The following is a 12,080-nucleotide window of genomic DNA, read 5'->3' as shown; positions in this document are numbered from 1 at the left end:
TGAGAAACACTGATCTAGAAAACTATTTTCTTATGCTGCATGTTGACCTAGCTTTTACTATATAATTTGTTTAGTTCTGTGCATCCTTCATTTTTGAATGTCATAAAGACATATGAAAACACTTGTTTTTTTAAATAAACTTTTTTTTTCCTTTTTTTAAATAATTTTTTAAATTTATTTTTAGAGAGGGAAGGGAGAGAAATAGAGAGAGAGAGAGAGAAACATCAATGTGCGGTTGCTGGGGGTTATGGCCTGCAACCCATGCATGTACCCTGGCTGGGAATCAAACCTGGGACACTTTCGTTCCCAGCCCGCACTCCATCCACTGAGCTACGCCAACCAGGGCTTAAATAAACTTTTAATGGCAACATTAAAAAGCCTCATATAGCTGAGTCATATGAATATTTTACTTTCTTTCCTTCTCTTCCTGTCCAATAAGCAGCAGATCTTTTACCTGCTATTTCCTTGATTTAAACAGCAGTTGCCCCCAATCATGATGTTTAAATAACCAGTTTGCGTACCTGCTGATGGACCCAAATAATGAAAGAATAAAGATTCTCATTCTTTTTTTTTAAGATTTTATTTATTTATTTTTTAGAGAGGGAAGGGAGGGAGAAAGAGAAAGAGAGAAACATCAATGTGTGGTTGCTAGCGGCTGTGGCCTGCAACCCAGGCATGTGCCCTGATTGGGAATCGAACCTGCGATGCTTTGGTTCGCAGCCCGTGCTCAATCCACTGAGCTACGCCAGCCAGGGCAAGATTCTCATTCTTTATTGAGAATCTTCCCAACATTCAGTCTTGCCAGCAACTCAGACTTGGAAGACAGTATTCTTTTATGCCCAGGTGTCCTGTAACCAGTTGACAGAGAATTAGTCCCCCCAAATGCCAACAATGAAAATAGTTCTAGTTTCTCAGACATTCCTTCATTGACAGTTTAATATAACTTTTATTTTAGATGGGATTTACAACATACAATAAAACAATGAAAACAGGATATTACAGAAGTGCCGAAATATAGTTAATGCTGCATAGGGGTTTTCAAATGAGTAATAATTAGTTTGAGGATCTTATCCGTTAAAGGAGTGAGTCACATAAAATGCTATAGGTCTTGGCCCTAAAAGAAATTATTAAGTCTTCTTACTACACTAAAATAAAATTTTTAAATATAAATTGATTAATTTTCAAAAGGAATTAGGCAAAAGATATGAAAACATGCTTAAAAATAAAAATTAAAAATCATAATTTTAAACAATGACAACAAATTTTAAGGATTCTGAAACTGATGATTACAGTATATAATGGTACAGCGTGAAAAGGTCTGGCTACCTCTGTCAAGTTTATAAAGTAGTTTTAAAGGTGAATCATGGCATAATTTTTAGAAATAATGAAAGAAGTTGGTAAAAATAGAAATGAATGTTAATAAATTTTAGTCAAATTGCAAGATACATGTTGAAGATGTTTACAAAATTTACTTTGTCGCATACATATTTGAAATGTTGAGAAACAGAAGTAAATTTATTCTTAATGTAACTTGTACATATATTTGCTTTCTTTCCCCTCTTTTTAGGAATTAGATATACTTCAGCAACAACTAGATTCACTAAACATGAAAAAAGAGAGCCTAGAAGCTGTAAGTATAAACTCAAATAAGGGTTCTTATTTTACTCAGCTATAAAAGATAACTCAGCTAAACATATTAGTGGAACCCATTCAAATACATATTTATTTAGCAGTTTACACAAATATAATTAATTTTTCCCATTCAGGACCATAACTATCCTAACTTAGTAAGAAATTAGATTCAGTTATTGAGTACCTACTTGGTACAAAACAAGTAATTTGGTCCACTGCAGCACATAAAATCTAGTAGTCATTTAAAGACATGAACAAGGAACTAAAAACAAATGAAGAGCAACAGAGATCAGTTCATCTCTATAGATGTAAAAGCTTGCATTCATTTTCTTATCTGTTTGTTTAAAGCAATTTTAATTCACAAACCATGTTTATAAATTTAAAAATTTGAGTAAGATGAAAGTAAAAATGCCTGATTTTTTTTTGCCTTCTTTTCAGAGAGAACTATTACATTTATTGTGTCCTGTGTGCGTTTTTGGTTTCTTGACATATATCATCAGCATTGTCGTTGAATCTTCACAACAATCATATAATCCTAACTTGGTTTACTGTTGTGGAAAACATTAAGTGGGGTGCATACTTAATACTCCACTTGCAGCCTTTTTTTAAAAATGATTTGAGAGAGAAAGACATAAATTTGTTGTTCCACTTATTTATGCACTCATTGGTTTCATCTTGTATGTACCCTAACCTGTGATCAAACCCACAACCTTGGTATATCAGGATGATGCCCTACCAGCTGAGCTACTTAGCCAGAGCTATCTGCAGCATTTTTATTTCCACCTAACATTCTGTCTTGAATGTCTATTTATATAACTCTTATAAAGCTCCTGCATTATTTTTAAATTATTACATTATATTACATTGAGTGACTGTAAGATAGCCTTGTAATGTATAGGTTGTTTATAGTTTGGGGGGATTATAAATAATGCTTCAGTGAAAACATCCATTTTATACAAAGTTATATAAGCATAACTTAAGGTAAATTTGTGTAATGGGTTGAAATTACATACTTTTAAAATGTTGTGAGATTGCCAAATTGCCTTCCAAAAAGGTTGTTGCATTTTCTATTCCTAGACTCAAAATATAAGAGTGCCTATTTTCACCTGCTCTCACTGACAGCAGGCATTACCCACCTTTTCCATTTTTGCTGGTTTATTAGGAAAAAATTACTATCATGTTTTAATTTTCATTTATTAATGCATGAAGTTATCTCTTTATACATTTGTTGTTCAATGTATTTCTTTCTCTGTGAACTACATCTTAATGTCCTTTGTACTTCACTATACTCTCTACACCTCAAACTTTGTCTGCCTTTTCCTGATTTCTTATGGAATCTGGTAGATACAATGATGATAAGATTAGTAACAATTGTATATTGACATGATTGTTGTCACCTAGCTTGCAAAAGAAATGAATATGTAGTCATTATTTTGGAAATTTGCTATTAAAAGTAGTTTGCCCCTGGCTGGCGTAGCTCAGTGGATTGAGTTCGGGCTGGGAACCAAAGTGTCCCAGGTTCGATTCCCAGCCAGGGTACATTCCTGGGTTGCAGGCCATAACCCCCAGCAACCGCACATTGATGTTTCTCTCTCTCTCTCTCTCTCTCCCTCCCTCCCTCCCTTCCCTCTCTAGAAATAAATAAAATCTTTAAAAAAAAAAAAAAAAAAAAAAAAAAAAAAAAAAAAAAAAAAAGTAGTTTGCTTAAAAGTATTGATTTTTTTTGTATCAGATTGCCCTATGTGAGTACACACAAATTTTATTTTCTTGGATCTCTATAGTGATAGAAGTATGCTTCAAGGAATAAGGACAGCATTTAGTATTAATGCAGCTAGCTTGCAGAATGTCTTACTATTTTTTTAGGACATGTAGGAGAGAGTCAAGTCTTCTTTCTCCTGGCAAATTTAGTTTCCACAGAAAAAGGTATAAGCTATAACCTTAGATTTAGTGTTTGTATTGATGCCACTCTTTTTTTTTGGTGTCAGTACATATATGCCCCAAACAACATGAATTTTTACAGTATTCTCAAATCAAAATATAAGTCACTAATTCTCATTAACTTTTCCCAGATTGCTTATATTTTTTAACATGTTCTTCAAGAACACGTTATACCAAATATCAATCAACTAGTATTTGAATATCTACTGTGGCTTACTAATACTGTGCTAAGTATTACTAATTCAGTTTACAGGGGTGTGAAAAATCAGCTGAAGGACCAATGCGAGCTTGAGTCTTAAGGAATGATTTTATGGAGATGCAACTTGAACAAATCTATAGGATAGTTAAGCAAAATGAAGGGGAAGATGCTATGAAAAGGGATACCTCAACATACTTGCATTTCTTTTACCTGTATTTTGTTGTCATGTCTTTTTACCTGAAGTTAATCCAATACTGATATATATAATCCTTTGCCTATGAGCTTTTAAACATTAACTTTTTCCTTTTTATTTTATTTTAATTATTCAAGTACAGATATCTGCCTTCTACTCCCACCCCAGCCCACACCCCAAGCCCTCCCCACCTCCCTCCCATTTTGACCACTCCTCTTCTTTTTGTCCATGTGTCCTTTATACTTGTTCCTGCAAATCCTTCCCCTTTTACCCTGAAATTCCCCACCCTCCCCTCTGGTCACTGTCAGCCTGTTCTCTATCCTTTTTTAAAAATATATTTTATTGATTATGCTATTACAGTTGTCCTCTTTCTCCACTTTCATTCCCCTCCACCCTGCACACCCTCTCCCACCCACATTCCCCGCCTCTAGTTCATGTCCATGTGTCGTAAGTTCTTTAGCTTCTACATTTCCCATACTATCCTTAGCCTCCCCCTGTCTATTTTCTACCTACCATCTACGCTACTTATTCTCTGTACCTTTTCCCCCTCTCTCCTCCTCCCACTCCCCTGTTGCTAACCCTCCATTTGATCTCCATTTCTGTGATTCTGTTCCTGTTCTAGTTGTTTGCTTAGTTTGTTTTTGCTTTTGTTTTAGGTGTGGTTGTTAATAATTGTGAGTTTGCTATCATTTTACTATACATGTTTTTCATCTTCTTTTTCTTAGATAAGTCCCTTTAACATTTCATAAAATAAGGGCTTGGTGATGATGAACTCCTTTAACTTCACCTTATCTGAGAAGCACTTGATCTGCCCTTCCATGCTAAATGAAAGCTCTGCTGGATAGAGCAGTCTTGGATGGAGGCCCTTGCCTTTCATGACTTGGAATACTTCTTTCCAACCCCTTCTTGCCTGTAAGGTCTCTGTTGAGAAATCAGCTGGCAGTCTGATGGGAACTCCTTTGTAGGTTACTGTCTCCTTATCTCTTGCTGCTTCTAGGATTCTCTCCTTCATTTTAATCTTGGCTAATGTAATTATGATGTGTCTTGGTGTGTTGCTCCTTGGGTCCAACTTCTTTGGGACTCTCTGAGCTTCTGGGACTTCCTGGAAGTCTATTTCCTTAGCCAGACTGGGGAAGTTCTCCTTCATTATTTGTTCAAATAACTTTTCCATTTGTTGCTCTTCCTCTTTCCCTTCTGGTACCCGTATAATTTGGATGTTGGAATGTTTCAAGATGTCCTGGAGGTTCCTAAGCCTCTCCTCATTTTTTTGAATTCTTATTTCTTCATTCTTTTCTGTTTGGTTGGTTGTTTCTTCCTTCTGGTCCACTCCATTGATCTGAGTCCCAGTTTCCTTCCCATCACTATTAGTTCCCTGTGCATTTTCCTTCATTTCACTTAGCGTAGCCTTCATTTTTTCATCTAATCTCCAACCAAATTCAACCAATTCTGTGAACATCCCAATCACCAGTGCTTTGAACTGTACATCTGATAGGTTGGCTGTCTCTTCATCACTTAGTTGTATTTGCGGTGGAGCTTTGATCTGTTCTTCCATTTGGGCCATTTTTTTTTGTCTTGTCATGCCTGTTACATATGAGGGGCAGAGCCTCAGGTGTTCACCAGGACGGGGTATCGCACATGGCTAGATTCGATGCTGGGTTGTGGGGGCAGGGTCTGACAGGGGACAATGGCGATTGCTCTGCTCTTTGTCGGATTTCAGCCCCTTCCGCCACTTCCCCCAAGTAAACTGGCCCTTTCTGGTGCTAAATCCCCTGTGGGTGGGCTTGTGCACGTTCTAGGACCCCGTGGGTATCTCCAACAAACTCTCCTGTGAGGCTGGGAGTCTCTCCCTGTGCCTCAACCTCCACAGGTGTTTTCAATCAGTGTCCTGAGGCTCTGTTTCCCAGTGCTGGGACCCTGGGTTGCACAGTCTGTCTCGCTCCCCAATTTTGCCTGGTTTATCTGCATGTGGATGTGGGACTGCACAGTCAGCCAGCTGCCTTGTGCATAGTGCCTCACTTCACAATCACTGCCTCGCTGGGTCTGCCCATTGCCACTCTGCACCCGGTGTCTGGCAGCTGCCACCTGTGTGCCCAGGGTCCACCCACTGTGGTCTTGCACACCCGGGATGCCTTATGCGTCCAGTGCCACCACTTTTTGTGCCTCGACCCCTCTCCACCCGGCTTCCCAACTCTGCCCTTCCTACTGGTCTGGATGAATGTGTCAATTTTAACTCCTTGGCTGACTTCCATACAGTTCAATTTTCTTTTCTTTTCTTTTTTTTAAAAGATTTTATTTATTTATTTTTAGAGAGGGAATGGAGGGAGAGAGAGAGAGAGAGAGACAGAGCGAGAGAGAGAGGAACATCAATGTGCGGTTGCTGGGGGCCATGGCCTGCAACCCAGATATATGCCCTGACTGGGAATCAAACCTGGGATGCTTTGGTTCTCAGTCGGCGCTCAATCCACTGAGCTATGCCAGCCACGGCACAATTCAATTTTCTGTCAGTTCTGGTTGTTATTTTGTTTCTAAATTGTTGTTGTCTTTATTTTGGTTGTGGGAGGAGCCACCAAATGTCTACCTATGCCTCCATGTTGGCTGGAAGTCCTGTCACAATGTATTCTAACAAAATTGTTTCAAATGAAGTTAAAGACAACTAAGCACTACTAGAACCATCTTGTGGGAAAAAAATGAACTTTTTGAGCAACCCAATATAATATCAAGGTGTCAGCAGAGCCATGCTCTCTCTGATACTCTAGATAAAATCCCTCCCTGCTCTCTTCTGGTGGTGGCCATCACACCATGGGATTCTCTCTGACTCGTAGCTGCATCACTTCAATCTGTGCTTGTGTCATTACAGAGCATTCTCCTTGTGTGTCTCTGTCTTTATCTCCTGTAAGGACAAATAAATCTCATTCTGGATTAAGATCCATCCTAATAACTCATCGTAACTTGTCTAAATCTTCAAAAACCTCATTTCCAAATAGGTCACATTTACAGGTACTGGAGATTAGGATTTCAATATATATTTTGGGGGGTATACAATTCACTCATAATATTGTGGGGAAGTATATACATGACCTATTCAGGGGAAAATGTCTTTCCTCTAGAGCAGTTATTTTCAACCAGTGTGCTGCAGGGATTTTTAAAACATGTAATACCTGACTATTTAGTAAGGGACACTGACCTCTTTTCCCTTGCATTGTTCAATTACAAAATGGCAACAGCCAATACAACAATAGCCATCTGGTGTGAATGAATCAAAATTATACCACCATAAAGATTAAATTTGTATTTTTATTTATTTTTATTTTTTAAAGATTTTATTTATTTTTAGAAAGAGGGGAAGGGAAAGAGAAAGAGAGGGAGAGAAACATCAATGTGTTGTTGCCCCTCATATACCCCCAACTGGGGACCTGGCCCACAACCCAGGCATGTGCCCTGACTGGGAATCAAACTGGTGACACTTTGGTTCACAGGCCCATGGTAAATCCACTGAGCTACACCATCCAGGGCAAGATTAAGTTTGTAAAAACCAAAATTCTACATGTTTTTGTCAAGTTGGCAAAAAATATATTTTTGATGTGCTGCAGAATTTTAATAATTAGTTTATATCTGCCGTGAGACAAAAAAGTTGAAAATTGATTCTCTAGAGATCAGTTCTCTATTCTTTGAATTGGATATTATGGTTAAAGTTGCACATACATTGTGACATTTTTTTATTATCTTCCCATTGGTAGAGATACATTTAGAAAATAAAGTAAGTCTACCATCTTCTTGTGAATCTCAGACTGAAAATATACAGGGATTTTTTTTCTTCCAGTTTAGAAATGTGTTTTATAGCATTATTGAGTACTCTAGGTACTTGATATCTCTACTTAATGATGCCCTTGGTTTAAATGTGTTCTTGTTCTTAAAAAATGAAACCTATTTGAAATAGTTTTTAATAAAATAATAATTTTTCTTTCTTTGTTCCCTTCAGGAAATAGCACACTCCCAGGTAAAACAGGAGGCTGTATTGCTGCATGAAAAACTTGATGAGTTAGAGTCCCATCGAGATCAAATGATTGCTGAAGACAAAAGCATGGGATCTCCAATGGAAGAGAGAGAGAGATTACTTAAGCAGGTAGAAAAAATAGACATAACTTATTTTAATATGTCAGAATTTGATAAATGTGTTGATTTACTTTATTTAAGTCATATATATGTTGAACAGAATGCCAATAAGTTTATTACCTTAAAAGAAGTGAAAAAAAAGTGAGCTTCACCAAATAGGAACTACTTGACCAAGAAAATCTAGTAAAAGACATTCCTCCCACAAACTGATTTTTGACTTACATTCTAATTTTATATGATGTTCATGCATTTTTTGGCTATTTTTTTCATGTTTTGGATTTTTATAAGGAAAACTTAAAACTCTTCTTTATTAGTTAGTAAATAATTAGATAATCTTACTGAAGATCTGATCCATTATTTGTTTTGGGCTTCCTATTTAGAAAATGGAGTGCCTCACAGCTAATGACTTTGTGGTTATTACTATCAGTGCCTCCATGAAGTGAATGGAATTCAAATCTTCTATTAAATCACAGTGTCATTAGGTTATTGTATTCAGTAGCTTTCTTACTACACCAAGGCTGGCTTTAATTTATTACTAACTTATAATTAGCCTATTATTTATCCTGAAATACTCTAACTATAGGAGACCTACATATGTATTTGGGAATAGCTCCAGTTAGGAGCCTACAAATGCGTCTCCTGTGTGACCTTGGATCAAACCCAGTGGGTTTGGAAGATCTTAGGGATCAACCCAGGAGCTCTTTAAGTGTTAGAATCATTCTAGAAAGGCATTAAAATGTAGAATCTCTGAAGTTCCTTGGAAAGAGATCATTGGAGGCAGGAGAGGAGTGATCTTGGGATAGGATTGCCAGATAAAATAAATAAATTTGAATTTAAGATAAGCAAAGAATAATCAAAAAGAAATAAATATACTTCATATTGCATGATATATATGTGTATATATATGTATATATGTATATACATATATATACACACACATATATAGTACAATTTATTGTTTATCTGAAATTCAAATGTAGTGGGATTGCTAAATCTGTCAACCCTACCTGTGTGCTGGGGTTTATATCCTAGATGTTTATGCAAATTGGTACAGCCCCGAAGACGTGTTAACCTCATGTTACCATGTGGATTAGTACAAAAATATGTCATGACCCTTCTTTTGAGAAATAAAACTTCATGAATAGTTCCTTAATGATATTCCTTTTAAATTCAAAGGTTGAATTTTAAGAAAGAGACAAGATTTAACATTTTAGTACAATATACCTTAGCAGGAAATGCTCTTTAAGATAGCCTAACAGTGAGTAATTCTTTAAAAACTATGGATATTTTCTTTTTATGCCTTTTTAGGTAAAAGAAGATAATCAGGAAATAGCTAGCATGGAGAGACAGTAAGTACATTTATACTAGGACATTTGCATCCCTTTCTAATTTTTTAAATTATATTCTAAATGTACAAGAGGTGTATATTGTTACAGTAACTTTTTGTGGTTCATATGGATAATATTGATGCACTTTCAATATATTTTCAGCTTTAACTATTTCATACTATTCACATATTTAAAACTTACAATTCAGAGGTTTTTAGTATATTTACAGAATTATGTAAGCATCATTTTAATTTTAGAATAGTTCAGTCACCCCAATTTTATACCACACCCTTAATCATCACCCCTCTCATCCCCCCATCCCAGCCCTAGAGAACCACTTATTTTATGTTTCTCTAGATTGGCCTATTCTGGACATGTTATATAAGTGGAATCATATAATATGTGGTCCTGTGGCTGGATTCTTTCACTTAGCATAATGTTTTCAAGGTTCATCTGTATTGTACCATATATCACTACTTCATTTCTTCTTATTGCCAAATATTCCATTATGTGGATATAACATATTTATTTTTTTGTTCATTTGTTGGTGGACATTTAGATTTTTTTTCCATTTTTGGCTATTAGCATGCCGATATGAAATTCATGTACAAGTTTTTGTGTGAACATATGTTTTCACTTCTTTGGGGTATATACCTAGATATGGAATTGATGGCTCATATAGTAACTCTGTATTTAATTTTTTGAGGAACTCTCAGGCTATTTTCTATTAAAGCTGCACCATTTACATTTCTGCCAGCAGTGTATGAAGGTTCCAATTTCTCTGTGTCTTCATCAACACTCGTTTATCTCCCTTTTGATTATAGTCATCATGGTGGCTGTGAAGTAGTACCTCATTATGGTTTTGATTTGCATTTCTGTGATGACTAATAATATTGAGCTTCTTTTCCTGTACTTATTGGCCATATGTATATTTTGTTTAGGGAAATGCTGTTCAGATCCTTTGCCTATTTTTTAATTGAGTTATTAATCTTTATTACTAAATTTTAATGGTTCTTCACTTATTCCAGACACAAAACTTTTAACAGATAAATGATTTGCAAAATTTTTGTCCCTACCTATAGATTTTTCTTTTTACTTTCTTGATGTGTCCTTGGAGAAGCAAAAAAGTTTTAAATTTTGATGATATCTATTGTTTTTAAAGATTTTATTTATTTATTTTTGAGAGAGAGGGTAAGGGAGGGAGAAAGAAAGGGAGAGAAACATCAATATATGGTTGCCTTTACTGGGGACCTGGCCTGCAGCCCAGGCATGTGCCCTGACTGGAAATCCAACCAGAGACTCTCTGGTTTGTAGGCTGTGCTTAATCCACTGAGCCACACCAGCCAGGCTGGTGATGTTTCTTTTATTTATTTTTTTCTTTTGTTGCTTATGCTTTTGGTGTCATATCTAAGAAACCAGTGCCTAGTCCAAAGTCACAGAGATTTATGCTTATGTTTTATTCTGAGTTTTATAATTTAGTTCTTACATTTAGATGTATGATTCATTTTGAGTTAACTTTTGTATATGGTGTAAGGTAGGAGTCCAGCTTTATTCTTTCGTTGTTCATATCCAGTTGTCCAGGCACCATTTGTTGAAATATTCTTTTAAAAATATTATTATTCCTTCCCCATGTAATTGTCTTGCACCTTTGTCAAAAATCAAATATAGCCCTGGCCAGATGGGTCAGTTGGTTGGAGTGTTGTTTCATACTCCAAAAGGTTGCAAATTCCATTCCCAGTCACAGCACATACCTAGATTATAGGTTTGACCCTCAGTCGGTGCACATGTGGAAGCAAACTGGTGGGCGTTTCCCTCTCATACCAATGTTTCTCTCTCTCTCCCTTCCTTTCTCTCTAAAATCAATTTTAAAAAATCCTTGGGCGAGAATTAGAGAAAATTCAATTATATGTAGATATAAGGTCTTATTTCTGGACTCACAATTCTATTTCATTTATACATATATATGTGTATATATGTGTATATATACATCTGTTCTTATTCCAGTACCACACTGTTATGATTACTATAGTTTCATAATAAGTACAACTGCTTTTTGCTAGAATTTTAACCCATATTATCTTCTGTTAGTGGTAAATTTTCTCTTATTTTCCAATTTTTGAGACTAATTTTCCAACTTAGTTCAGTTTAAGCAAACCTAAAACAAGAAAGTTATTAAATATTTTTTTACTTAATGTTTTAAGGCAAGCTAAAAAAAAATTGGAGGAAGAGTCTGCTCTTGAAGTTAGACAACCTAACATTCTCAGAATATATTTGCAGTTCAAATGTGAATCATGAAAAAAAGATCTAGAAAAAAAATTCTAAATTTGTAGTACTAACAGAATAGGGCTTATTATTTCTAGGTATTATATATGCAGCTTAGAAAATATTGAAGATTTTCTAATATAATCATTGAATATTTTCACCAAATATCTATATTATCTGTCATAAATGTATTAAATAACATTTTCAACAGGTTAACAGATTTAAAAGAAAAAATAAATCAATTTAATGAAGAAATTAGACAACTTGATATGGACTTAGAAGAACACCAAGGTAATTTTTCTGGTATTTTTATAAAGAATATTAACAGTTGCATAGCAGTATTGATACAGTGTTAATTTGAGCCTCAGTGACTATTTACCTGGGATTTATTATGTAATTCTTTATGACATCACTC

General features: G+C 35.5%; 1 protein-coding gene across 5 annotated transcripts in view; it reads left to right on the top strand.

Moving 5' to 3' along the window:
- IFT74 (intraflagellar transport 74) overlaps positions 1–12,080 on the top strand; it is a 108,241-nt gene that overhangs the window by 42,572 nt on the left and 53,589 nt on the right. For all 5 annotated transcript variants that reach the window (XM_028516837.2, XM_036021530.1, XM_036021532.1 and 2 more), the window contains 4 exons: positions 1,568–1,630; positions 7,942–8,085; positions 9,384–9,424; positions 11,877–11,956. In XM_028516837.2, coding sequence (XP_028372638.1) covers positions 1,568–1,630; positions 7,942–8,085; positions 9,384–9,424; positions 11,877–11,956 — 328 coding nt within the window. The remainder of the gene's footprint in view (positions 1–1,567; positions 1,631–7,941; positions 8,086–9,383; positions 9,425–11,876; positions 11,957–12,080) is intronic.

Source organism: Phyllostomus discolor, chromosome 3, assembly GCF_004126475.2.
Source record: "Phyllostomus discolor isolate MPI-MPIP mPhyDis1 chromosome 3, mPhyDis1.pri.v3, whole genome shotgun sequence".
NCBI lineage: Eukaryota > Metazoa > Chordata > Mammalia > Chiroptera > Phyllostomidae > Phyllostomus > Phyllostomus discolor.
Note: the sequence above shows the minus strand (reverse complement) of the source record. Positions and strands in the feature narration are given on the sequence as shown.